At 52.7% G+C, this 27,712-nt stretch overlaps 1 protein-coding gene across 1 annotated transcript in view; it reads right to left on the reverse strand.

The window, feature by feature from the left end:
* Positions 1-27,712, reverse strand: part of LOC110511686 (epsin-2-like) — a 64,945-nt gene that overhangs the window by 747 nt on the left and 36,486 nt on the right. The window contains exon 9 of the mRNA XM_036972331.1: positions 1,300-1,479. Coding sequence (XP_036828226.1) covers positions 1,300-1,479 — 180 coding nt within the window. The remainder of the gene's footprint in view (positions 1-1,299; positions 1,480-27,712) is intronic.

Here is a 27,712-nt window from a genome sequence, read left to right on the forward strand (position 1 = left end):
CACGAGAAAAGGGCAACCAGTGAAGAACAAACACCATTGTAAATACCACCCATATTTATGCTTATTTATTTTATCTTGTGTACTTTAACACTTCTTAGGGAAGTCTAACTGTGCCACCAGAGACTCTGGGTTCGCGCCCAGGCTCTGTCGTAACCGGCCGCGACCGGGAGGTTGCAATTGGCCTAGCGTCGCCCGGGTTAGGGAGGGTTTGGTCGGTAGGGGTGTCCTTGTCTCATCGCGCACCAGTGACTCCTGTGGCGGGCCGGGCGCAGTGCATTCCAACCAAGGTCGCCAGGTGCACGGTGTAGCCTCCGACACATTGGTGCGGCTGGCTTCCCGGGTTGGATGCACGCTGTGTTATGAAGCGGTGCGGCTTGGTTGGGTTGTGTATCGGGGGACGCATGACTTTCAACCGTCGTCTCTCCCGAGCCCGTACGGGAGTTGTAGCGATGAGACAAGATAGTAGCTACTAAAACAATTGGATACCACGAAATTGGGGAGAAAAAGGGGTAAAAAACAAACACAAAAACAAACTGAAACCTCTGAAGTTTCTAAATGTCTGTGAGTATAACATAACTGATTTGGCGAAACCCCGAGCACAATCCATCCAGGGAAAATGTTGTTTTGAGCTCAATGTGTTTTCTATGGCAAGGCCGTTTTAACAGGAATTTACTTGCAGTTCCTATGGCTTCCACTAGATGTCAACAGTCTTTAGAAATGATGTTTTGGTTGATGGTTGATGTTTTTCTTGTGAGAAAGTAGTCCTGTTCTTTCCATGTGTCACTCAGAGGGACTCAAGTGGAACGTGCTTCACTTTGTTTTCGCCCGGTACTGAACGCAGTTCATCCCATCTTAAATTTGATCGATTATTTACGTTTTAAAATACCTAAGTTTGGATCTGGAACGTTGTTTGAAATGTTTGGACCAAGTTTACAGGTCACTTATTATATCCTTTGTAGGCATGTTGGGGGGAGTTGGAACCGGTTCTGAATCAAACGCGCCAAATAAAATGGACATTTTGGGGACATGATTTAAATAAAACTAATCATCAAGCTTTTATATGGGGCCAAAAACCCAAAATGTGTACCCCTTGGGGGGGTCCCAGAGGACCGCTGGTGTACCATCTGCCCAGTACTGGGTGTCTCGGTACAAGGGGGTGTCGGTACGGGGGGGTGTCGGTACGGGGGGGGTGTCGGTACGGGGGGGGGTGTCGGTACGGGGGGGGGTGTCGGTACAGGGGGGTGTCGGTACAGGGGGGTGTCGGTACAGGGGGGTGTCGGTACAGGGGGGTGTCGGTACCTGCGGCAGCGAGGAAGGGGTTGACAATAGGAGCAGGCTGAGGAGGCTTGGTGACCAGTGAGTCCAGGTTGACCAATGCTGCATTAGGACCCAGGAAGGACTCTGGGGTCTTCCTGTTGGGCAGAGGGTCAAACAGGTCCCCGGTACCACTAGTCAGGGAGGAGAGACCCCGACCATCACCTAGAGGATTACAGAGAGAGAGAGACAGGTTACCCCTGGCTGATGAGTCCTTGTTGTCCCCAGTCCACCTGGTCATCCTGCTGCTCCAGTTTCAACTGTGGGTTGAAAACTTACTGACGCAGACATTTGAGCCCGCAATCAAAACCGGCCGGGACCGGGGCCCGCCCTCAATACCGACCGGGACCCGCCCTCAATACCGACCGGGACCCGCCCCCACACAACGGGTCGTCAATACGACTAGGATTGTACCTTTGGCTTCCGGACAACGAAAGAAAGTTGATTTGAAAACTAGTAGAAGAGGACAGAAATGCTGGATTCAACGGCCCACGAGGAAGTCTTGATGAAGTAACTCCCTAAACATCTCAGGTTGGGTTTTGACGATGCTACTTTAAAAGGGTAAACATTACCTCAAAACATGAACGAAAATATCCAGGGATCAAACAGTTGGCCGCTGTGAATTTTATTTAAATTTGAAAATAAGAATAGGCTTTTTCAATTATGATTATTTTGGGCCAAAAGCCAGCTACTACCGGCTAACTAAACCCTGGTGTTGAGGTGTAGGAGCCAGCTACTACCGGCTAACTAAACCCTGGTGTTGAGGTGTAGAAGCCAGCTACTACCGGCTAACTAAACCCTGGTGTTGAGGTGTAGGAGCCAGCTACTACCGGCTAACTAAACCCTGGTGTTGAGGTGTACCAGCTACTACCGGCTAACTAAACCCTGGTGTTGAGGTGTAGGAGCCAGCTACTACCGGCTAACTAAACCCTGGTGTTGAGGTGTACCAGCTACTACCGGCTAACTAAACCCTGGTGTTGAGGTGTAGGAGCCAGCTACTACCGGCTAACTAAACCCTGGCGTTGAGGTGTGGGAGCCAGCTACTACCGGCTAACTAAACCCTAGTGTTGAGGTGTACCAGCTACTACCGGCTAACTAAACCCTGGTGTTGAGGTGTACCAGCTACTACCGGCTAACTAAACCCTGGTGTTGAGGTGTAGGAGCCAGCTACTACCGGCTAACTAAACCCTGGTGTTGAGGTGTAGGAGCCAGCTACTACCGGCTAACTAAACCCTGGTGTTGAGGTGTAGGAGCCAGCTACTACCGGCTAACTAAACCCTGGTGTTGAGGTGTAGGAGCCAGCTACTACCGGCTAACTAAACCCTGGTGTTGAGGTGTAGGAGCCAGCTACTACCGCCTAACTAAACCCTGGTGTTGAGGTGTAGAAGCCAGCTACTACCGGCTAACTAAACCCTGGTGTTGAGGTGTAGAAGCCAGCTACTACCGGCTAACTAAACCCTGGTGTTGAGGTGTAGAAGCCAGCTACTACCGGCTAACTAAACCCTGGTGTTGAGGTGTAGGAGCCAGCTACTACCGGCTAACTAAACCCTGGTGTTGAGGTGTAGGAGCCAGCTACTACCGGCTAACTAAACCCTGGTGTTGAGGTGTAGGAGCCAGCTACTACCGGCTAACTAAACCCTGGTGTTGAGGTGTACCAGCTACTACCGGCTAACTAAACCCTGGTGTTGAGGTGTGGGAGCCAGCTACTACCGGCTAACTAAACCCTAGTGTTGAGGTGTACCAGCTACTACCGGCTAACTAAACCCTGGTGTTGAGGTGTACCAGCTACTACCGGCTAACTAAACCCTGGTGTTGAGGTGTACCAGCTACTACCGGCTAACTAAACCCTGATGTTGAGGTGTACCAGCTACTACCGGATAACTAAACCCTGGTGTTGAGGTGTAGGAGCCAGCTACTACCGGATAGCTAAACCCTGGTGTTGAGGTGTACCAGCTACTACCGGCTAACTAAACCCTGGTGTTGAGGTGTAGGAGCCAGCTACTACCGGCTAACTAAACCCTGGTGTTGAGGTGTAGGAGCCAGCTACTACCGGCTGACTAAACCCTGGTGTTGAGGTGTAGGAGCCAGCTACTACCGGCTAACTAAACCCTGGTGTTGAGGTGTAGGAGCCAGCTACTACCGGCTAACTAAACCCTGGTGTTGAGGTATAGGAAACAGCTACTACCGGCTAACTAAACCATGGTGTTGAGGTGTAGGAGCCAGCTACTACCGTCTAACTAAACCCTGGTGTTGAGGTGTAGGAGCCAGCTACTACCGGCTAACTAAACCCTGGTGTTGAGGTGTAGGAGCCCGCTACTACCGGCTAACTAAACCCTGGTGTTGAGGTGTAGGAGCCAGCTACTACCGGCTAACTAAACCCTGGTGTTGAGGTGTAGGAGCCAGCTACTACCGGCTAACTAAACCCTGGTGTTGAGGTGTAGGAGCCAGCTACTACCGGCTAACTAAACCCTGGTGTTGAGGTGTACGAGCCAGCTACTACCGGCTAACTAAACCCTGGTGTTGAGGTGTACCAGCTACTACCGGCTAACTAAACCCTGGTGTTGAGGTGTAGGAGCCAGCTACTACCGGCTAACTAAACCCTGGCGTTGAGGTGTGGGAGCCAGCTACTACCGGCTAACTAAACCCTAGTGTTGAGGTGTACCAGCTACTACCGGCTAACTAAACCCTGGTGTTGAGGTGTACCAGCTACTACCGGCTAACTAAACCCTGATGTTGAGGTGTACCAGCTACTACCGGATAACTAAACCCTGGTGTTGAGGTGTAGGAGCCAGCTACTACCGGATAGCTAAACCCTGGTGTTGAGGTGTACCAGCTACTACCGGCTAACTAAACCCTGGTGTTGAGGTGTAGGAGCCAGCTACTACCGGCTAACTAAACCCTGGTGTTGAGGTGTAGGAGCCAGCTACTACCGGCTGACTAAACCCTGGTGTTGAGGTGTAGGAGCCAGCTACTACCGGCTAACTAAACCCTGGTGTTGAGGTGTAGGAGCCAGCTACTACCGGCTAACTAAACCCTGGTGTTGAGGTATAGGAGCCAGCTACTACCGGCTAACTAAACCATGGTGTTGAGGTGTAGGAGCCAGCTACTACCGTCTAACTAAACCCTGGTGTTGAGGTGTAGGAGCCAGCTACTACCGGCTAACTAAACCCTGGTGTTGAGGTGTAGGAGCCCGCTACTACCGGCTAACTAAACCCTGGTGTTGAGGTGTAGGAGCCAGCTACTACCGGCTAACTAAACCCTGGTGTTGAGGTGTAGGAGCCAGCTACTACCGGCTAACTAAACCCTGGTGTTGAGGTGTAGGAGCCAGCTACTACCGGCTAACTAAACCCTGGTGTTGAGGTGTACGAGCCAGCTACTACCGGCTAACTAAACCCTGGTGTTGAGGTGTACCAGCTACTACCGGATAACTAAACCCTGGTGTTGAGGTGTAGGAGCCAGCTACTACCGGATAACTAAACCCTGGTGTTGAGGTGTACCAGCTACTACCGGATAACTAAACCCTGGTGTTGAGGTGTAGGAGCCAGCTACTACCGGATAACTAAACCCTGGTGTTGAGGTGTACCAGCTACTACCGGCTAACTAAACCCTGGTGTTGAGGTATAGGAGCCAGCTACTACCGGCTAACTAAACCCTGGTGTTGAGGTGTAGGAGCCAGCTACTACCGGCTAACTAAACCCTGGTGTTGAGGTGTAGGAGCCAGCTACTACCGGCTAACTAAACCCTGGTGTTGAGGTGTAGGAGCCCGCTACTACCGGCTAACTAAACCCTGGTGTTGAGGTGTAGGAGCCAGCTACTACCGGCTAACTAAACCCTGGTGTTGAGGTGTAGGAGCCAGCTACTACCGGCTAACTAAACCCTGGTGTTGAGGTGTAGGAGCCAGCTACTACCGGCTAACTAAACCCTGGTGTTGAGGTGTAGGAGCCAGCTACTACCGGCTAACTAAACCCTGGTGTTGAGGTGTACCAGCTACTACCGGCTAACTAAACCCTGGTGTTGAGGTGTAGGAGCCAGCTACTACCGGCTAACTAAACCCTGGCGTTGAGGTGTGGGAGCCAGCTACTACCGGCTAACTAAACCCTAGTGTTGAGGTGTACCAGCTACTACCGGCTAACTAAACCCTGGTGTTGAGGTGTACCAGCTACTACCGGCTAACTAAACCCTGGTGTTGAGGTGTACCAGCTACTACCGGCTAACTAAACCCTGATGTTGAGGTGTACCAGCTACTACCGGATAACTAAACCCTGGTGTTGAGGTGTAGGAGCCAGCTACTACCGGATAGCTAAACCCTGGTGTTGAGGTGTACCAGCTACTACCGGCTAACTAAACCCTGGTGTTGAGGTGTAGGAGCCAGCTACTACCGGCTAACTAAACCCTGGTGTTGAGGTGTAGGAGCCAGCTACTACCGGCTGACTAAACCCTGGTGTTGAGGTGTAGGAGCCAGCTACTACCGGCTAACTAAACCCTGGTGTTGAGGTGTAGGAGCCAGCTACTACCGGCTAACTAAACCCTGGTGTTGAGGTATAGGAGCCAGCTACTACCGGCTAACTAAACCATGGTGTTGAGGTGTAGGAGCCAGCTACTACCGTCTAACTAAACCCTGGTGTTGAGGTGTAGGAGCCAGCTACTACCGGCTAACTAAACCCTGGTGTTGAGGTGTAGGAGCCCGCTACTACCGGCTAACTAAACCCTGGTGTTGAGGTGTAGGAGCCAGCTACTACCGGCTAACTAAACCCTGGTGTTGAGGTGTAGGAGCCAGCTACTACCGGCTAACTAAACCCTGGTGTTGAGGTGTACGAGCCAGCTACTACCGGCTAACTAAACCCTGGTGTTGAGGTGTACGAGCCAGCTACTACCGGCTAACTAAACCCTGGTGTTGAGGTGTACCAGCTACTACCGGATAACTAAACCCTGGTGTTGAGGTGTAGGAGCCAGCTACTACCGGATAACTAAACCCTGGTGTTGAGGTGTACCAGCTACTACCGGATAACTAAACCCTGGTGTTGAGGTGTAGGAGCCAGCTACTACCGGATAACTAAACCCTGGTGTTGAGGTGTACCAGCTACTACCGGCTAACTAAACCCTGGTGTTGAGGTATAGGAGCCAGCTACTACCGGCTAACTAAACCCTGGTGTTGAGGTGTAGGAGCCAGCTACTACCGGCTAACTAAACCCTGGTGTTGAGGTGTAGGAGCCAGCTACTACCGGCTAACTAAACCCTGGTGTTGAGGTGTAGGAGCCAGCTACTACCGGCTAACTAAACCCTAGTGTTGAGGTGTACCAGCTACTACCGGCTAACTAAACCCTGGTGTTGAGGTGTAGGAGCCAGCTACTACCGGCTAACTAAACCCTGGTGTTGAGGTGTAGGAGCCAGCTACTACCGGCTAACTAAACCCTGGCGTTGAGGTGTAGGAGCCAGCTACTACCGGCTAACTAAACCCTGGTGTTGAGGTGTACCAGCTACTACCGACTAACTAAACCCTGGTGTTGAGGTATACCAGCTAATACCGACTAACTAAACCCTGGTGTTGAGGTGTACCAGCTACTACCGGCTAACTAAACCCTGGTGTTGAGATGTAGGAGCCAGCTACTACCGGCCAACTAAACCCTGGTGTTGAGGTGTACCAGCTACTACCGGCTAACTAAACCCTGGTGTTGAGGTGTAGGAGCCAGCTACTACCGGCTAACTAAACCCTGGCGTTGAGGTGTAGGAGCCAGCTACTACCGGCTAACTAAACCCTGGCGTTGAGGTGTAGGAGCCAGCTACTACCGGCTAACTAAACCCTGGCGTTGAGGTGTAGGAGCCAGCTACTACCGGCTAACTAAACCCTGGCGTTGAGGTGTAGGAGCCAGCTACTACCGGCTAACTAAACCCTGGCGTTGAGGTGTAGGAGCCAGCTACTACCGGCTAACTAAACCCTGGCGTTGAGGTGTAGGAGCCAGCTACTACCGGCTAACTAAACCCTGGCGTTGAGGTGTAGGAGCCAGCTACTACCGGCTAACTAAACCCTGGTGTTGAGGTGTACCAGCTACTACCGACTAACTAAACCCTGGTGTTGAGGTATACCAGCTAATACCGACTAACTAAACCCTGGTGTTGAGGTGTACCAGCTACTACCGGCTAACTAAACCCTGGTGTTGAGATGTAGGAGCCAGCTACTACCGGCCAACTAAACCCTGGTGTTGAGGTGTACCAGCTACTACCGGCTAACTAAACCCTGGCGTTGAGGTGTAGGAGCCAGCTACTACCGGCTAACTAAACCCTGGCGTTGAGGTGTAGGAGCCAGCTACTACCGGCTAACTAAACCCTGGCGTTGAGGTGTAGGAGCCAGCTACTACCGGCTAACTAAACCCTGGCGTTGAGGTGTAGGAGCCAGCTACTACCGGCTAACTAAACCCTGGCGTTGAGGTGTAGGAGCCAGCTACTACCGGCTAACTAAACCCTGGCGTTGAGGTGTAGGAGCCAGCTACTACCGGCTAACTAAACCCTGGCGTTGAGGTGTAGGAGCCAGCTACTACCGGCTAACTAAACCCTGGCGTTGAGGTGTAGGAGCCAGCTACTACCGGCTAACTAAACCCTGGCGTTGAGGTGTAGGAGCCAGCTACTACCGGCTAACTAAACCCTGGCGTTGAGGTGTAGGAGCCAGCTACTACCGGCTAACTAAACCCTGGCGTTGAGGTGTAGGAGCCAGCTACTACCGGCTAACTAAACCCTGGCGTTGAGGTGTAGGAGCCAGCTACTACCGGCTAACTAAACCCTGGCGTTGAGGTGTAGGAGCCAGCTACTACCGGCTAACTAAACCCTGGCGTTGAGGTGTAGGAGCCAGCTACTACCGGCTAACTAAACCCTGGCGTTGAGGTGTAGGAGCCAGCTACTACCGGCTAACTAAACCCTGGTGTTGAGGTGTAGGAGCCAGCTACTACCGGCTAACTAAACCCTGGTGTTGAGGTGTAGGAGCCAGCTACTACCGGCTAACTAAACCCTGGTGTTGAGGTGTAGGAGCCAGCTACTACCGGCTAACTAAACCCTGGTGTTGAGGTGTAGGAGCCAGCTACTACCGGCTAACTAAACCCTGGTGTTGAGGTGTAGGAGCCAGCTACTACCGGCTAACTAAACCCTGGTGTTGAGGTGTAGGAGCCAGCTACTACCGGCTAACTAAACCCTGGTGTTGAGGTGTAGGAGCCAACTACTACCGGCTAACTAAACCCTGGCGTTGAGGTGTAGGAGCCAGCTACTACCGGCTAACTAAACCCTGGTGTTGAGGTGTACCAGCTACTACCGACTAACTAAACCCTGGTGTTGAGGTATACCAGCTACTACCGTCTAACTAAACCCTGGTGTTGAGGTATACCAGCTACTACCGGCTAACTAAACCCTGGTGTTGAGGTGTAGGAGCCAGCTACTACCGGTCAACTAAACCCTGGTGTTGAGGTGTAGCAGCCAGCTACTACCGGCTAACTAAACCCTGGTGTTGAGGTGTAGCAGCCAGCTACTACCGGCTAACTAAACCCTGGTGTTGAGGTGTAGCAGCCAGCTACTACCGGCTAACTAAACCCTGGAGTTGAGGTGTAGGAGCCAGCTACTACCGGCTAACTAAACCCTGGTGTTGAGGTGTAGGAGCCAGCTACTACCGGCTAACTAAACCCTGGTGTTGAGGTGTAGGAGCCAGCTACTACCGGCTAACTAAACCCTGGTGTTGAGGTGTACCAGCTAACTAAACCCTGGTGTTGAGGTGTAGGAGCCAGCTACTACCGGCTAACTAAACCCTGGTGTTGAGGTGTAGGAGCCAGCTACTACCGGCTAACTAAACCCTGGTGTTGAGGTGTAGGAGCCAGCTACTACCGGCTAACTAAACCCTGGTGTTGAGGTGTAGGAGCCAGCTACTACCGGCTAACTAAACCCTGGTGTTGAGGTGTAGGAGCCAGCTACTACCGGCTAACTAAACCCTGGTGTTGAGGTGTAGGAGCCAGCTACTACCGGCTAACTAAACCCTGGTGTTGAGGTGTAGGAGCCAGCTACTACCGGCTAACTAAACCCTGGTGTTGAGGTGTAGGAGCCAGCTACTACCGGCTAACTAAACCCTGGTGTTGAGGTGTAGGAGCCAGCTACTACCGGCTAACTAAACCCTGGTGTTGAGGTGTAGGAGCCAGCTACTACCGGCTAACTAAACCCTGGCGTTGAGGTGTAGGAGCCAGCTACTACCGGCTAACTAAACCCTGGCGTTGAGGTGTAGGAGCCAGCTACTACCGGCTAACTAAACCCTGGCGTTGAGGTGTAGGAGCCAGCTACTACCGGCTAACTAAACCCTGGCGTTGAGGTGTAGGAGCCAGCTACTACCGGCTAACTAAACCCTGGCGTTGAGGTGTAGGAGCCAGCTACTACCGGCTAACTAAACCCTGGCGTTGAGGTGTAGGAGCCAGCTACTACCGGCTAACTAAACCCTGGCGTTGAGGTGTAGGAGCCAGCTACTACCGGCTAACTAAACCCTGGCGTTGAGGTGTAGGAGCCAGCTACTACCGGCTAACTAAACCCTGGCGTTGAGGTGTAGGAGCCAGCTACTACCGGCTAACTAAACCCTGGCGTTGAGGTGTAGGAGCCAGCTACTACCGGCTAACTAAACCCTGGCGTTGAGGTGTAGGAGCCAGCTACTACCGGCTAACTAAACCCTGGCGTTGAGGTGTAGGAGCCAGCTACTACCGGCTAACTAAACCCTGGCGTTGAGGTGTAGGAGCCAGCTACTACCGGCTAACTAAACCCTGGCGTTGAGGTGTAGGAGCCAGCTACTACCGGCTAACTAAACCCTGGTGTTGAGGTGTAGGAGCCAGCTACTACCGGCTAACTAAACCCTGGTGTTGAGGTGTAGGAGCCAGCTACTACCGGCTAACTAAACCCTGGTGTTGAGGTGTAGGAGCCAGCTACTACCGGCTAACTAAACCCTGGTGTTGAGGTGTAGGAGCCAGCTACTACCGGCTAACTAAACCCTGGTGTTGAGGTGTAGGAGCCAGCTACTACCGGCTAACTAAACCCTGGTGTTGAGGTGTAGGAGCCAACTACTACCGGCTAACTAAACCCTGGCGTTGAGGTGTAGGAGCCAGCTACTACCGGCTAACTAAACCCTGGTGTTGAGGTGTACCAGCTACTACCGACTAACTAAACCCTGGTGTTGAGGTATACCAGCTACTACCGTCTAACTAAACCCTGGTGTTGAGGTATACCAGCTACTACCGGCTAACTAAACCCTGGTGTTGAGGTGTAGGAGCCAGCTACTACCGGTCAACTAAACCCTGGTGTTGAGGTGTAGCAGCCAGCTACTACCGGCTAACTAAACCCTGGTGTTGAGGTGTAGCAGCCAGCTACTACCGGCTAACTAAACCCTGGTGTTGAGGTGTAGCAGCCAGCTACTACCGGCTAACTAAACCCTGGAGTTGAGGTGTAGGAGCCAGCTACTACCGGCTAACTAAACCCTGGTGTTGAGGTGTAGGAGCCAGCTACTACCGGCTAACTAAACCCTGGTGTTGAGGTGTAGGAGCCAGCTACTACCGGCTAACTAAACCCTGGTATTGAGGTGTAGGAGCCAGCTACTACCGGCTAACTAAACCCTGGTGTTGAGGTGTACCAGCTAACTAAACCCTGGTGTTGAGGTGTACCAGCTACTACCGGCTAACTAAACCCTGGTGTTGAGGTGTAGGAGCCAGCTACTACCGGCTAACTAAACCCTGGTGTTGAGGTGTAGGAGCCAGCTACTACCGGCTAACTAAACCCTGGTGTTGAGGTGTAGGAGCCAGCTACTACCGGCTAACTAAACCCTGGTGTTGAGGTATACCAGCTACTACCGTCTAACTAAACCCTGGTGTTGAGGTATACCAGCTACTACCGGCTAACTAAACCCTGGTGTTGAGGTGTAGGAGCCAGCTACTACCGGTCAACTAAACCCTGGTGTTGAGGTGTAGCAGCCAGCTACTACCGGCTAACTAAACCCTGGTGTTGAGGTGTAGCAGCCAGCTACTACCGGCTAACTAAACCCTGGTGTTGAGGTGTAGCAGCCAGCTACTACCGGCTGACTAAACCCTGGTGTTGAGGTGTAGGAGCCAGCTACTACCGGCTAACTAAACCCTGGTGTTGAGGTGTAGGAGCCAGCTACTACCGGCTAACTAAACCCTGGTGTTGAGGTATAGGAGCCAGCTACTACCGGCTAACTAAACCATGGTGTTGAGGTGTAGGAGCCAGCTACTACCGTCTAACTAAACCCTGGTGTTGAGGTGTAGGAGCCAGCTACTACCGGCTAACTAAACCCTGGTGTTGAGGTGTAGGAGCCCGCTACTACCGGCTAACTAAACCCTGGTGTTGAGGTGTAGGAGCCAGCTACTACCGGCTAACTAAACCCTGGTGTTGAGGTGTAGGAGCCAGCTACTACCGGCTAACTAAACCCTGGTGTTGAGGTGTAGGAGCCAGCTACTACCGGCTAACTAAACCCTGGTGTTGAGGTGTACGAGCCAGCTACTACCGGCTAACTAAACCCTGGTGTTGAGGTGTACCAGCTACTACCGGATAACTAAACCCTGGTGTTGAGGTGTAGGAGCCAGCTACTACCGGATAACTAAACCCTGGTGTTGAGGTGTACCAGCTACTACCGGATAACTAAACCCTGGTGTTGAGGTGTAGGAGCCAGCTACTACCGGATAACTAAACCCTGGTGTTGAGGTGTACCAGCTACTACCGGCTAACTAAACCCTGGTGTTGAGGTATAGGAGCCAGCTACTACCGGCTAACTAAACCCTGGTGTTGAGGTGTAGGAGCCAGCTACTACCGGCTAACTAAACCCTGGTGTTGAGGTGTAGGAGCCAGCTACTACCGGCTAACTAAACCCTGGTGTTGAGGTGTAGGAGCCCGCTACTACCGGCTAACTAAACCCTGGTGTTGAGGTGTAGGAGCCAGCTACTACCGGCTAACTAAACCCTGGTGTTGAGGTGTAGGAGCCAGCTACTACCGGCTAACTAAACCCTGGTGTTGAGGTGTAGGAGCCAGCTACTACCGGCTAACTAAACCCTGGTGTTGAGGTGTAGGAGCCAGCTACTACCGGCTAACTAAACCCTGGTGTTGAGGTGTACCAGCTACTACCGGCTAACTAAACCCTGGTGTTGAGGTGTAGGAGCCAGCTACTACCGGCTAACTAAACCCTGGCGTTGAGGTGTGGGAGCCAGCTACTACCGGCTAACTAAACCCTAGTGTTGAGGTGTACCAGCTACTACCGGCTAACTAAACCCTGGTGTTGAGGTGTACCAGCTACTACCGGCTAACTAAACCCTGGTGTTGAGGTGTACCAGCTACTACCGGCTAACTAAACCCTGATGTTGAGGTGTACCAGCTACTACCGGATAACTAAACCCTGGTGTTGAGGTGTAGGAGCCAGCTACTACCGGATAGCTAAACCCTGGTGTTGAGGTGTACCAGCTACTACCGGCTAACTAAACCCTGGTGTTGAGGTGTAGGAGCCAGCTACTACCGGCTAACTAAACCCTGGTGTTGAGGTGTAGGAGCCAGCTACTACCGGCTGACTAAACCCTGGTGTTGAGGTGTAGGAGCCAGCTACTACCGGCTAACTAAACCCTGGTGTTGAGGTGTAGGAGCCAGCTACTACCGGCTAACTAAACCCTGGTGTTGAGGTATAGGAGCCAGCTACTACCGGCTAACTAAACCATGGTGTTGAGGTGTAGGAGCCAGCTACTACCGTCTAACTAAACCCTGGTGTTGAGGTGTAGGAGCCAGCTACTACCGGCTAACTAAACCCTGGTGTTGAGGTGTAGGAGCCCGCTACTACCGGCTAACTAAACCCTGGTGTTGAGGTGTAGGAGCCAGCTACTACCGGCTAACTAAACCCTGGTGTTGAGGTGTAGGAGCCAGCTACTACCGGCTAACTAAACCCTGGTGTTGAGGTGTACGAGCCAGCTACTACCGGCTAACTAAACCCTGGTGTTGAGGTGTACGAGCCAGCTACTACCGGCTAACTAAACCCTGGTGTTGAGGTGTACCAGCTACTACCGGATAACTAAACCCTGGTGTTGAGGTGTAGGAGCCAGCTACTACCGGATAACTAAACCCTGGTGTTGAGGTGTACCAGCTACTACCGGATAACTAAACCCTGGTGTTGAGGTGTAGGAGCCAGCTACTACCGGATAACTAAACCCTGGTGTTGAGGTGTACCAGCTACTACCGGCTAACTAAACCCTGGTGTTGAGGTATAGGAGCCAGCTACTACCGGCTAACTAAACCCTGGTGTTGAGGTGTAGGAGCCAGCTACTACCGGCTAACTAAACCCTGGTGTTGAGGTGTAGGAGCCAGCTACTACCGGCTAACTAAACCCTGGTGTTGAGGTGTAGGAGCCAGCTACTACCGGCTAACTAAACCCTAGTGTTGAGGTGTACCAGCTACTACCGGCTAACTAAACCCTGGTGTTGAGGTGTAGGAGCCAGCTACTACCGGCTAACTAAACCCTGGTGTTGAGGTGTAGGAGCCAGCTACTACCGGCTAACTAAACCCTGGCGTTGAGGTGTAGGAGCCAGCTACTACCGGCTAACTAAACCCTGGTGTTGAGGTGTACCAGCTACTACCGACTAACTAAACCCTGGTGTTGAGGTATACCAGCTAATACCGACTAACTAAACCCTGGTGTTGAGGTGTACCAGCTACTACCGGCTAACTAAACCCTGGTGTTGAGATGTAGGAGCCAGCTACTACCGGCCAACTAAACCCTGGTGTTGAGGTGTACCAGCTACTACCGGCTAACTAAACCCTGGTGTTGAGGTGTAGGAGCCAGCTACTACCGGCTAACTAAACCCTGGCGTTGAGGTGTAGGAGCCAGCTACTACCGGCTAACTAAACCCTGGCGTTGAGGTGTAGGAGCCAGCTACTACCGGCTAACTAAACCCTGGCGTTGAGGTGTAGGAGCCAGCTACTACCGGCTAACTAAACCCTGGCGTTGAGGTGTAGGAGCCAGCTACTACCGGCTAACTAAACCCTGGCGTTGAGGTGTAGGAGCCAGCTACTACCGGCTAACTAAACCCTGGCGTTGAGGTGTAGGAGCCAGCTACTACCGGCTAACTAAACCCTGGTGTTGAGGTGTACCAGCTACTACCGACTAACTAAACCCTGGTGTTGAGGTATACCAGCTAATACCGACTAACTAAACCCTGGTGTTGAGGTGTACCAGCTACTACCGGCTAACTAAACCCTGGTGTTGAGATGTAGGAGCCAGCTACTACCGGCCAACTAAACCCTGGTGTTGAGGTGTACCAGCTACTACCGGCTAACTAAACCCTGGCGTTGAGGTGTAGGAGCCAGCTACTACCGGCTAACTAAACCCTGGCGTTGAGGTGTAGGAGCCAGCTACTACCGGCTAACTAAACCCTGGCGTTGAGGTGTAGGAGCCAGCTACTACCGGCTAACTAAACCCTGGCGTTGAGGTGTAGGAGCCAGCTACTACCGGCTAACTAAACCCTGGCGTTGAGGTGTAGGAGCCAGCTACTACCGGCTAACTAAACCCTGGCGTTGAGGTGTAGGAGCCAGCTACTACCGGCTAACTAAACCCTGGCGTTGAGGTGTAGGAGCCAGCTACTACCGGCTAACTAAACCCTGGCGTTGAGGTGTAGGAGCCAGCTACTACCGGCTAACTAAACCCTGGCGTTGAGGTGTAGGAGCCAGCTACTACCGGCTAACTAAACCCTGGTGTTGAGGTGTAGGAGCCAGCTACTACCGGCTAACTAAACCCTGGCGTTGAGGTGTAGGAGCCAGCTACTACCGGCTAACTAAACCCTGGCGTTGAGGTGTAGGAGCCAGCTACTACCGGCTAACTAAACCCTGGCGTTGAGGTGTAGGAGCCAGCTACTACCGGCTAACTAAACCCTGGCGTTGAGGTGTAGGAGCCAGCTACTACCGGCTAACTAAACCCTGGCGTTGAGGTGTAGGAGCCAGCTACTACCGGCTAACTAAACCCTGGTGTTGAGGTGTAGGAGCCAGCTACTACCGGCTAACTAAACCCTGGTGTTGAGGTGTAGGAGCCAGCTACTACCGGCTAACTAAACCCTGGTGTTGAGGTGTAGGAGCCAGCTACTACCGGCTAACTAAACCCTGGTGTTGAGGTGTAGGAGCCAGCTACTACCGGCTAACTAAACCCTGGTGTTGAGGTGTAGGAGCCAGCTACTACCGGCTAACTAAACCCTGGTGTTGAGGTGTAGGAGCCAGCTACTACCGGCTAACTAAACCCTGGTGTTGAGGTGTAGGAGCCAACTACTACCGGCTAACTAAACCCTGGCGTTGAGGTGTAGGAGCCAGCTACTACCGGCTAACTAAACCCTGGTGTTGAGGTGTACCAGCTACTACCGACTAACTAAACCCTGGTGTTGAGGTATACCAGCTACTACCGTCTAACTAAACCCTGGTGTTGAGGTATACCAGCTACTACCGGCTAACTAAACCCTGGTGTTGAGGTGTAGGAGCCAGCTACTACCGGTCAACTAAACCCTGGTGTTGAGGTGTAGCAGCCAGCTACTACCGGCTAACTAAACCCTGGTGTTGAGGTGTAGCAGCCAGCTACTACCGGCTAACTAAACCCTGGTGTTGAGGTGTAGCAGCCAGCTACTACCGGCTAACTAAACCCTGGAGTTGAGGTGTAGGAGCCAGCTACTACCGGCTAACTAAACCCTGGTGTTGAGGTGTAGGAGCCAGCTACTACCGGCTAACTAAACCCTGGTGTTGAGGTGTAGGAGCCAGCTACTACCGGCTAACTAAACCCTGGTGTTGAGGTGTACCAGCTAACTAAACCCTGGTGTTGAGGTGTAGGAGCCAGCTACTACCGGCTAACTAAACCCTGGTGTTGAGGTGTAGGAGCCAGCTACTACCGGCTAACTAAACCCTGGTGTTGAGGTGTAGGAGCCAGCTACTACCGGCTAACTAAACCCTGGTGTTGAGGTGTAGGAGCCAGCTACTACCGGCTAACTAAACCCTGGTGTTGAGGTGTAGGAGCCAGCTACTACCGGCTAACTAAACCCTGGTGTTGAGGTGTAGGAGCCAGCTACTACCGGCTAACTAAACCCTGGTGTTGAGGTGTAGGAGCCAGCTACTACCGGCTAACTAAACCCTGGTGTTGAGGTGTAGGAGCCAGCTACTACCGGCTAACTAAACCCTGGTGTTGAGGTGTAGGAGCCAGCTACTACCGGCTAACTAAACCCTGGTGTTGAGGTGTAGGAGCCAGCTACTACCGGCTAACTAAACCCTGGTGTTGAGGTGTAGGAGCCAGCTACTACCGGCTAACTAAACCCTGGCGTTGAGGTGTAGGAGCCAGCTACTACCGGCTAACTAAACCCTGGCGTTGAGGTGTAGGAGCCAGCTACTACCGGCTAACTAAACCCTGGCGTTGAGGTGTAGGAGCCAGCTACTACCGGCTAACTAAACCCTGGCGTTGAGGTGTAGGAGCCAGCTACTACCGGCTAACTAAACCCTGGCGTTGAGGTGTAGGAGCCAGCTACTACCGGCTAACTAAACCCTGGCGTTGAGGTGTAGGAGCCAGCTACTTCCGGCTAACTAAACCCTGGCGTTGAGGTGTAGGAGCCAGCTACTACCGGCTAACTAAACCCTGGCGTTGAGGTGTAGGAGCCAGCTACTACCGGCTAACTAAACCCTGGCGTTGAGGTGTAGGAGCCAGCTACTACCGGCTAACTAAACCCTGGCGTTGAGGTGTAGGAGCCAGCTACTACCGGCTAACTAAACCCTGGCGTTGAGGTGTAGGAGCCAGCTACTACCGGCTAACTAAACCCTGGCGTTGAGGTGTAGGAGCCAGCTACTACCGGCTAACTAAACCCTGGCGTTGAGGTGTAGGAGCCAGCTACTACCGGCTAACTAAACCCTGGTGTTGAGGTGTAGGAGCCAGCTACTACCGGCTAACTAAACCCTGGTGTTGAGGTGTAGGAGCCAGCTACTACCGGCTAACTAAACCCTGGTGTTGAGGTGTAGGAGCCAGCTACTACCGGCTAACTAAACCCTGGTGTTGAGGTGTAGGAGCCAGCTACTACCGGCTAACTAAACCCTGGTGTTGAGGTGTAGGAGCCAGCTACTACCGGCTAACTAAACCCTGGTGTTGAGGTGTAGGAGCCAACTACTACCGGCTAACTAAACCCTGGCGTTGAGGTGTAGGAGCCAGCTACTACCGGCTAACTAAACCCTGGTGTTGAGGTGTACCAGCTACTACCGACTAACTAAACCCTGGTGTTGAGGTATACCAGCTACTACCGTCTAACTAAACCCTGGTGTTGAGGTATACCAGCTACTACCGGCTAACTAAACCCTGGTGTTGAGGTGTAGGAGCCAGCTACTACCGGTCAACTAAACCCTGGTGTTGAGGTGTAGCAGCCAGCTACTACCGGCTAACTAAACCCTGGTGTTGAGGTGTAGCAGCCAGCTACTACCGGCTAACTAAACCCTGGTGTTGAGGTGTAGCAGCCAGCTACTACCGGCTAACTAAACCCTGGAGTTGAGGTGTAGGAGCCAGCTACTACCGGCTAACTAAACCCTGGTGTTGAGGTGTAGGAGCCAGCTACTACCGGCTAACTAAACCCTGGTGTTGAGGTGTAGGAGCCAGCTACTACCGGCTAACTAAACCCTGGTATTGAGGTGTAGGAGCCAGCTACTACCGGCTAACTAAACCCTGGTGTTGAGGTGTACCAGCTAACTAAACCCTGGTGTTGAGGTGTACCAGCTACTACCGGCTAACTAAACCCTGGTGTTGAGGTGTAGGAGCCAGCTACTACCGGCTAACTAAACCCTGGTGTTGAGGTGTAGGAGCCAGCTACTACCGGCTAACTAAACCCTGGTGTTGAGGTGTAGGAGCCAGCTACTACCGGCTAACTAAACCCTGGTGTTGAGGTATACCAGCTACTACCGTCTAACTAAACCCTGGTGTTGAGGTATACCAGCTACTACCGGCTAACTAAACCCTGGTGTTGAGGTGTAGGAGCCAGCTACTACCGGTCAACTAAACCCTGGTGTTGAGGTGTAGCAGCCAGCTACTACCGGCTAACTAAACCCTGGTGTTGAGGTGTAGCAGCCAGCTACTACCGGCTAACTAAACCCTGGTGTTGAGGTGTAGCAGCCAGCTACTACCGGCTGACTAAACCCTGGTGTTGAGGTGTAGGAGCCAGCTACTACCGGCTAACTAAACCCTGGTGTTGAGGTGTAGGAGCCAGCTACTACCGGCTAACTAAACCCTGGTGTTGAGGTATAGGAGCCAGCTACTACCGGCTAACTAAACCATGGTGTTGAGGTGTAGGAGCCAGCTACTACCGTCTAACTAAACCCTGGTGTTGAGGTGTAGGAGCCAGCTACTACCGGCTAACTAAACCCTGGTGTTGAGGTGTAGGAGCCCGCTACTACCGGCTAACTAAACCCTGGTGTTGAGGTGTAGGAGCCAGCTACTACCGGCTAACTAAACCCTGGTGTTGAGGTGTAGGAGCCAGCTACTACCGGCTAACTAAACCCTGGTGTTGAGGTGTAGGAGCCAGCTACTACCGGCTAACTAAACCCTGGTGTTGAGGTGTACGAGCCAGCTACTACCGGCTAACTAAACCCTGATGTTGAGGTGTACCAGCTACTACCGGATAACTAAACCCTGGTGTTGAGGTGTAGGAGCCAGCTACTACCGGATAACTAAACCCTGGTGTTGAGGTGTAGGAGCCAGCTACTACCGGATAACTAAACCCTGGTGTTGAGGTGTAGGAGCCAGCTACTACCGGATAACTAAACCCTGGTGTTGAGGTGTACCAGCTACTACCGGCTAACTAAACCCTGGTGTTGAGGTATAGGAGCCAGCTACTACCGGCTAACTAAACCCTGGTGTTGAGGTGTAGGAGCCAGCTACTACCGGCTAACTAAACCCTGGTGTTGAGGTGTAGGAGCCAGCTACTACCGGCTAACTAAACCCTGGTGTTGAGGTGTAGGAGCCCGCTACTACCGGCTAACTAAACCCTGGTGTTGAGGTGTAGGAGCCAGCTACTACCGGCTAACTAAACCCTGGTGTTGAGGTGTAGGAGCCAGCTACTACCGGCTAACTAAACCCTGGTGTTGAGGTGTAGGAGCCAGCTACTACCGGCTAACTAAACCCTGGTGTTGAGGTGTAGGAGCCAGCTACTACCGGCTAACTAAACCCTGGTGTTGAGGTGTACCAGCTACTACCGGCTAACTAAACCCTGGTGTTGAGGTGTAGGAGCCAGCTACTACCGGCTAACTAAACCCTGGCGTTGAGGTGTGGGAGCCAGCTACTACCGGCTAACTAAACCCTAGTGTTGAGGTGTACCAGCTACTACCGGCTAACTAAACCCTGGTGTTGAGGTGTACCAGCTACTACCGGCTAACTAAACCCTGGTGTTGAGGTGTACCAGCTACTACCGGCTAACTAAACCCTGATGTTGAGGTGTACCAGCTACTACCGGATAACTAAACCCTGGTGTTGAGGTGTAGGAGCCAGCTACTACCGGATAGCTAAACCCTGGTGTTGAGGTGTACCAGCTACTACCGGCTAACTAAACCCTGGTGTTGAGGTGTAGGAGCCAGCTACTACCGGCTAACTAAACCCTGGTGTTGAGGTGTAGGAGCCAGCTACTACCGGCTGACTAAACCCTGGTGTTGAGGTGTAGGAGCCAGCTACTACCGGCTAACTAAACCCTGGTGTTGAGGTGTAGGAGCCAGCTACTACCGGCTAACTAAACCCTGGTGTTGAGGTATAGGAGCCAGCTACTACCGGCTAACTAAACCATGGTGTTGAGGTGTAGGAGCCAGCTACTACCGTCTAACTAAACCCTGGTGTTGAGGTGTAGGAGCCAGCTACTACCGGCTAACTAAACCCTGGTGTTGAGGTGTAGGAGCCCGCTACTACCGGCTAACTAAACCCTGGTGTTGAGGTGTAGGAGCCAGCTACTACCGGCTAACTAAACCCTGGTGTTGAGGTGTAGGAGCCAGCTACTACCGGCTAACTAAACCCTGGTGTTGAGGTGTACGAGCCAGCTACTACCGGCTAACTAAACCCTGGTGTTGAGGTGTACGAGCCAGCTACTACCGGCTAACTAAACCCTGGTGTTGAGGTGTACCAGCTACTACCGGATAACTAAACCCTGGTGTTGAGGTGTAGGAGCCAGCTACTACCGGATAACTAAACCCTGGTGTTGAGGTGTACCAGCTACTACCGGATAACTAAACCCTGGTGTTGAGGTGTAGGAGCCAGCTACTACCGGATAACTAAACCCTGGTGTTGAGGTGTACCAGCTACTACCGGCTAACTAAACCCTGGTGTTGAGGTATAGGAGCCAGCTACTACCGGCTAACTAAACCCTGGTGTTGAGGTGTAGGAGCCAGCTACTACCGGCTAACTAAACCCTGGTGTTGAGGTGTAGGAGCCAGCTACTACCGGCTAACTAAACCCTGGTGTTGAGGTGTAGGAGCCAGCTACTACCGGCTAACTAAACCCTAGTGTTGAGGTGTACCAGCTACTACCGGCTAACTAAACCCTGGTGTTGAGGTGTAGGAGCCAGCTACTACCGGCTAACTAAACCCTGGTGTTGAGGTGTAGGAGCCAGCTACTACCGGCTAACTAAACCCTGGCGTTGAGGTGTAGGAGCCAGCTACTACCGGCTAACTAAACCCTGGTGTTGAGGTGTACCAGCTACTACCGACTAACTAAACCCTGGTGTTGAGGTATACCAGCTAATACCGACTAACTAAACCCTGGTGTTGAGGTGTACCAGCTACTACCGGCTAACTAAACCCTGGTGTTGAGATGTAGGAGCCAGCTACTACCGGCCAACTAAACCCTGGTGTTGAGGTGTACCAGCTACTACCGGCTAACTAAACCCTGGTGTTGAGGTGTAGGAGCCAGCTACTACCGGCTAACTAAACCCTGGCGTTGAGGTGTAGGAGCCAGCTACTACCGGCTAACTAAACCCTGGCGTTGAGGTGTAGGAGCCAGCTACTACCGGCTAACTAAACCCTGGCGTTGAGGTGTAGGAGCCAGCTACTACCGGCTAACTAAACCCTGGCGTTGAGGTGTAGGAGCCAGCTACTACCGGCTAACTAAACCCTGGCGTTGAGGTGTAGGAGCCAGCTACTACCGGCTAACTAAACCCTGGCGTTGAGGTGTAGGAGCCAGCTACTACCGGCTAACTAAACCCTGGCGTTGAGGTGTAGGAGCCAGCTACTACCGGCTAACTAAACCCTGGCGTTGAGGTGTAGGAGCCAGCTACTACCGGCTAACTAAACCCTGGTGTTGAGGTGTACCAGCTACTACCGACTAACTAAACCCTGGTGTTGAGGTATACCAGCTAATACCGACTAACTAAACCCTGGTGTTGAGGTGTACCAGCTACTACCGGCTAACTAAACCCTGGTGTTGAGATGTAGGAGCCAGCTACTACCGGCCAACTAAACCCTGGTGTTGAGGTGTACCAGCTACTACCGGCTAACTAAACCCTGGCGTTGAGGTGTAGGAGCCAGCTACTACCGGCTAACTAAACCCTGGCGTTGAGGTGTAGGAGCCAGCTACTACCGGCTAACTAAACCCTGGCGTTGAGGTGTAGGAGCCAGCTACTACCGGCTAACTAAACCCTGGCGTTGAGGTGTAGGAGCCAGCTACTACCGGCTAACTAAACCCTGGCGTTGAGGTGTAGGAGCCAGCTACTACCGGCTAACTAAACCCTGGCGTTGAGGTGTAGGAGCCAGCTACTACCGGCTAACTAAACCCTGGCGTTGAGGTGTAGGAGCCAGCTACTACCGGCTAACTAAACCCTGGCGTTGAGGTGTAGGAGCCAGCTACTACCGGCTAACTAAACCCTGGCGTTGAGGTGTAGGAGCCAGCTACTACCGGCTAACTAAACCCTGGTGTTGAGGTGTAGGAGCCAGCTACTACCGGCTAACTAAACCCTGGCGTTGAGGTGTAGGAGCCAGCTACTACCGGCTAACTAAACCCTGGCGTTGAGGTGTAGGAGCCAGCTACTACCGGCTAACTAAACCCTGGCGTTGAGGTGTAGGAGCCAGCTACTACCGGCTAACTAAACCCTGGCGTTGAGGTGTAGGAGCCAGCTACTACCGGCTAACTAAACCCTGGCGTTGAGGTGTAGGAGCCAGCTACTACCGGCTAACTAAACCCTGGTGTTGAGGTGTAGGAGCCAGCTACTACCGGCTAACTAAACCCTGGTGTTGAGGTGTAGGAGCCAGCTACTACCGGCTAACTAAACCCTGGTGTTGAGGTGTAGGAGCCAGCTACTACCGGCTAACTAAACCCTGGTGTTGAGGTGTAGGAGCCAGCTACTACCGGCTAACTAAACCCTGGTGTTGAGGTGTAGGAGCCAGCTACTACCGGCTAACTAAACCCTGGTGTTGAGGTGTAGGAGCCAGCTACTACCGGCTAACTAAACCCTGGTGTTGAGGTGTAGGAGCCAACTACTACCGGCTAACTAAACCCTGGCGTTGAGGTGTAGGAGCCAGCTACTACCGGCTAACTAAACCCTGGTGTTGAGGTGTACCAGCTACTACCGACTAACTAAACCCTGGTGTTGAGGTATACCAGCTACTACCGTCTAACTAAACCCTGGTGTTGAGGTATACCAGCTACTACCGGCTAACTAAACCCTGGTGTTGAGGTGTAGGAGCCAGCTACTACCGGTCAACTAAACCCTGGTGTTGAGGTGTAGCAGCCAGCTACTACCGGCTAACTAAACCCTGGTGTTGAGGTGTAGCAGCCAGCTACTACCGGCTAACTAAACCCTGGTGTTGAGGTGTAGCAGCCAGCTACTACCGGCTAACTAAACCCTGGAGTTGAGGTGTAGGAGCCAGCTACTACCGGCTAACTAAACCCTGGTGTTGAGGTGTAGGAGCCAGCTACTACCGGCTAACTAAACCCTGGTGTTGAGGTGTAGGAGCCAGCTACTACCGGCTAACTAAACCCTGGTGTTGAGGTGTACCAGCTAACTAAACCCTGGTGTTGAGGTGTAGGAGCCAGCTACTACCGGCTAACTAAACCCTGGTGTTGAGGTGTAGGAGCCAGCTACTACCGGCTAACTAAACCCTGGTGTTGAGGTGTAGGAGCCAGCTACTACCGGCTAACTAAACCCTGGTGTTGAGGTGTAGGAGCCAGCTACTACCGGCTAACTAAACCCTGGTGTTGAGGTGTAGGAGCCAGCTACTACCGGCTAACTAAACCCTGGTGTTGAGGTGTAGGAGCCAGCTACTACCGGCTAACTAAACCCTGGTGTTGAGGTGTAGGAGCCAGCTACTACCGGCTAACTAAACCCTGGTGTTGAGGTGTAGGAGCCAGCTACTACCGGCTAACTAAACCCTGGTGTTGAGGTGTAGGAGCCAGCTACTACCGGCTAACTAAACCCTGGTGTTGAGGTGTAGGAGCCAGCTACTACCGGCTAACTAAACCCTGGTGTTGAGGTGTAGGAGCCAGCTACTACCGGCTAACTAAACCCTGGTGTTGAGGTGTAGGAGCCAGCTACTACCGGCTAACTAAACCCTGGCGTTGAGGTGTAGGAGCCAGCTACTACCGGCTAACTAAACCCTGGCGTTGAGGTGTAGGAGCCAGCTACTACCGGCTAACTAAACCCTGGCGTTGAGGTGTAGGAGCCAGCTACTACCGGCTAACTAAACCCTGGCGTTGAGGTGTAGGAGCCAGCTACTACCGGCTAACTAAACCCTGGCGTTGAGGTGTAGGAGCCAGCTACTACCGGCTAACTAAACCCTGGCGTTGAGGTGTAGGAGCCAGCTACTACCGGCTAACTAAACCCTGGCGTTGAGGTGTAGGAGCCAGCTACTACCGGCTAACTAAACCCTGGCGTTGAGGTGTAGGAGCCAGCTACTACCGGCTAACTAAACCCTGGCGTTGAGGTGTAGGAGCCAGCTACTACCGGCTAACTAAACCCTGGCGTTGAGGTGTAGGAGCCAGCTACTACCGGCTAACTAAACCCTGGCGTTGAGGTGTAGGAGCCAGCTACTACCGGCTAACTAAACCCTGGCGTTGAGGTGTAGGAGCCAGCTACTACCGGCTAACTAAACCCTGGTGTTGAGGTGTAGGAGCCAGCTACTACCGGCTAACTAAACCCTGGTGTTGAGGTGTAGGAGCCAGCTACTACCGGCTAACTAAACCCTGGTGTTGAGGTGTAGGAGCCAGCTACTACCGGCTAACTAAACCCTGGTGTTGAGGTGTAGGAGCCAGCTACTACCGGCTAACTAAACCCTGGTGTTGAGGTGTAGGAGCCAGCTACTACCGGCTAACTAAACCCTGGTGTTGAGGTGTAGGAGCCAACTACTACCGGCTAACTAAACCCTGGCGTTGAGGTGTAGGAGCCAGCTACTACCGGCTAACTAAACCCTGGTGTTGAGGTGTACCAGCTACTACCGACTAACTAAACCCTGGTGTTGAGGTATACCAGCTACTACCGTCTAACTAAACCCTGGTGTTGAGGTATACCAGCTACTACCGGCTAACTAAACCCTGGTGTTGAGGTGTAGGAGCCAGCTACTACCGGTCAACTAAACCCTGGTGTTGAGGTGTAGCAGCCAGCTACTACCGGCTAACTAAACCCTGGTGTTGAGGTGTAGCAGCCAGCTACTACCGGCTAACTAAACCCTGGTGTTGAGGTGTAGCAGCCAGCTACTACCGGCTAACTAAACCCTGGAGTTGAGGTGTAGGAGCCAGCTACTACCGGCTAACTAAACCCTGGTGTTGAGGTGTAGGAGCCAGCTACTACCGGCTAACTAAACCCTGGTGTTGAGGTGTAGGAGCCAGCTACTACCGGCTAACTAAACCCTGGTATTGAGGTGTAGGAGCCAGCTACTACCGGCTAACTAAACCCTGGTGTTGAGGTGTACCAGCTAACTAAACCCTGGTGTTGAGGTGTACCAGCTACTACCGGCTAACTAAACCCTGGTGTTGAGGTGTAGGAGCCAGCTACTACCGGCTAACTAAACCCTGGTGTTGAGGTGTAGGAGCCAGCTACTACCGGCTAACTAAACCCTGGTGTTGAGGTGTAGGAGCCAGCTACTACCGGCTAACTAAACCCTGGTGTTGAGGTATACCAGCTACTACCGTCTAACTAAACCCTGGTGTTGAGGTATACCAGCTACTACCGGCTAACTAAACCCTGGTGTTGAGGTGTAGGAGCCAGCTACTACCGGTCAACTAAACCCTGGTGTTGAGGTGTAGCAGCCAGCTACTACCGGCTAACTAAACCCTGGTGTTGAGGTGTAGCAGCCAGCTACTACCGGCTAACTAAACCCTGGTGTTGAGGTGTAGCAGCCAGCTACTACCGGCTAACTAAACCCTGGAGTTGAGGTGTAGGAGCCAGCTACTACCGGCTAACTAAACCCTGGTGTTGAGGTGTAGGAGCCAGCTACTACCGGCTAACTAAACCCTGGTGTTGAGGTGTAGGAGCCAGCTACTACCGGCTAACTAAACCCTGGTGTTGAGGTGTACCAGCTAACTAAACCCTGGTGTTGAGGTGTACCAGCTACTACCGGCTAACTAAACCCTGGTGTTGAGGTGTAGGAGCCAGCTACTACCGGCTAACTAAACCCTGGTGTTGAGGTGTAGGAGCCAGCTACTACCGGCTAACTAAACCCTGGTGTTGAGGTGTAGGAGCCAGCTACTACCGGCTAACTAAACCCTGGTGTTGAGGTGTAGGAGCCAGCTACTACCGGCTAACTAAACCCTGGTGTTGAGGTGTAGGAGCCAGCTACTACCGGCTAACTAAACCCTGGTGTTGAGGTGTAGGAGCCAGCTACTACCGGCTAACTAAACCCTGGTGTTGAGGTGTAGGAGCCAGCTACTACCGGCTAACTAAACCCTGGTGTTGAGGTGTAGGAGCCAGCTACTACCGGCTAACTAAACCCTGGTGTTGAGGTGTAGGAGCCAGCTACTACCGGCTAACTAAACCCTGGTGTTGAGGTGTAGGAGCCAGCTACTACCGGCTAACTAAACCCTGGTGTTGAGGTGTAGGAGCCAGCTACTACCGGCTAACTAAACCCTGGTGTTGAGGTGTAGGAGCCAGCTACTACCGGCTAACTAAACCCTGGTGTTGAGGTGTAGGAGCCAGCTACTACCGGCTAACTAAACCCTGGTGTTGAGGTGTAGGAGCCAGCTACTACCGGCTAACTAAACCCTGGTGTTGAGGTGTAGGAGCCAGCTACTACCGGCTAACTAAACCCTGGTGTTGAGGTGTAGGAGCCAGCTACTACCGGCTAACTAAACCCTGGTGTTGAGGTGTAGGAGCCAGCTACTACCGGCTAACTAAACCCTGGCGTTGAGGTGTAGGAGCCAGCTACTACCGGCTAACTAAACCCTGGCGTTGAGGTGTAGGAGCCAGCTACTACCGGCTAACTAAACCCTGGCGTTGAGGTGTAGGAGCCAGCTACTACCGGCTAACTAAACCCTGGCGTTGAGGTGTAGGAGCCAGCTACTACCGGCTAACTAAACCCTGGCGTTGAGGTGTAGGAGCCAGCTACTACCGGCTAACTAAACCCTGGCGTTGAGGTGTAGGAGCCAGCTACTACCGGCTAACTAAACCCTGGCGTTGAGGTGTAGGAGCCAGCTACTACCGGCTAACTAAACCCTGGCGTTGAGGTGTTGGAGCCAGCTACTACCGGCTAACTAAACCCTGGTGTTGAGGTGTAGGAGCCAGCTACTACCGGCTAACTAAACCCTGGTGTTGAGGTGTAGGAGCCAGCTACTACCGGCTAACTAAACCCTGGTGTTGAGGTGTAGGAGCCAGCTACTACCGGCTAACTAAACCCTGGTGTTGAGGTGTAGGAGCCAGCTACTACCGGCTAACTAAACCCTGGTGTTGAGGTGTAGGAGCCAGCTACTACCGGCTAACTAAACCCTGGTGTTGAGGTGTAGGAGCCAACTACTACCGGCTAACTAAACCCTGGCGTTGAGGTGTAGGAGCCAGCTACTACCGGCTAACTAAACCCTGGTGTTGAGGTGTACCAGCTACTACCGACTAACTAAACCCTGGTGTTGAGGTATACCAGCTACTACCGTCTAACTAAACCCTGGTGTTGAGGTATACCAGCTACTACCGGCTAACTAAACCCTGGTGTTGAGGTGTAGGAGCCAGCTACTACCGGTCAACTAAACCCTGGTGTTGAGGTGTAGCAGCCAGCTACTACCGGCTAACTAAACCCTGGTGTTGAGGTGTAGCAGCCAGCTACTACCGGCTAACTAAACCCTGGTGTTGAGGTGTAGCAGCCAGCTACTACCGGCTAACTAAACCCTGGAGTTGAGGTGTAGGAGCCAGCTACTACCGGCTAACTAAACCCTGGTGTTGAGGTGTAGGAGCCAGCTACT

Source organism: Oncorhynchus mykiss, unplaced genomic scaffold (assembly GCF_013265735.2).
Source record: "Oncorhynchus mykiss isolate Arlee unplaced genomic scaffold, USDA_OmykA_1.1 un_scaffold_140, whole genome shotgun sequence".
NCBI classification, from domain to species: Eukaryota; Metazoa; Chordata; class Actinopteri; order Salmoniformes; family Salmonidae; genus Oncorhynchus; species Oncorhynchus mykiss.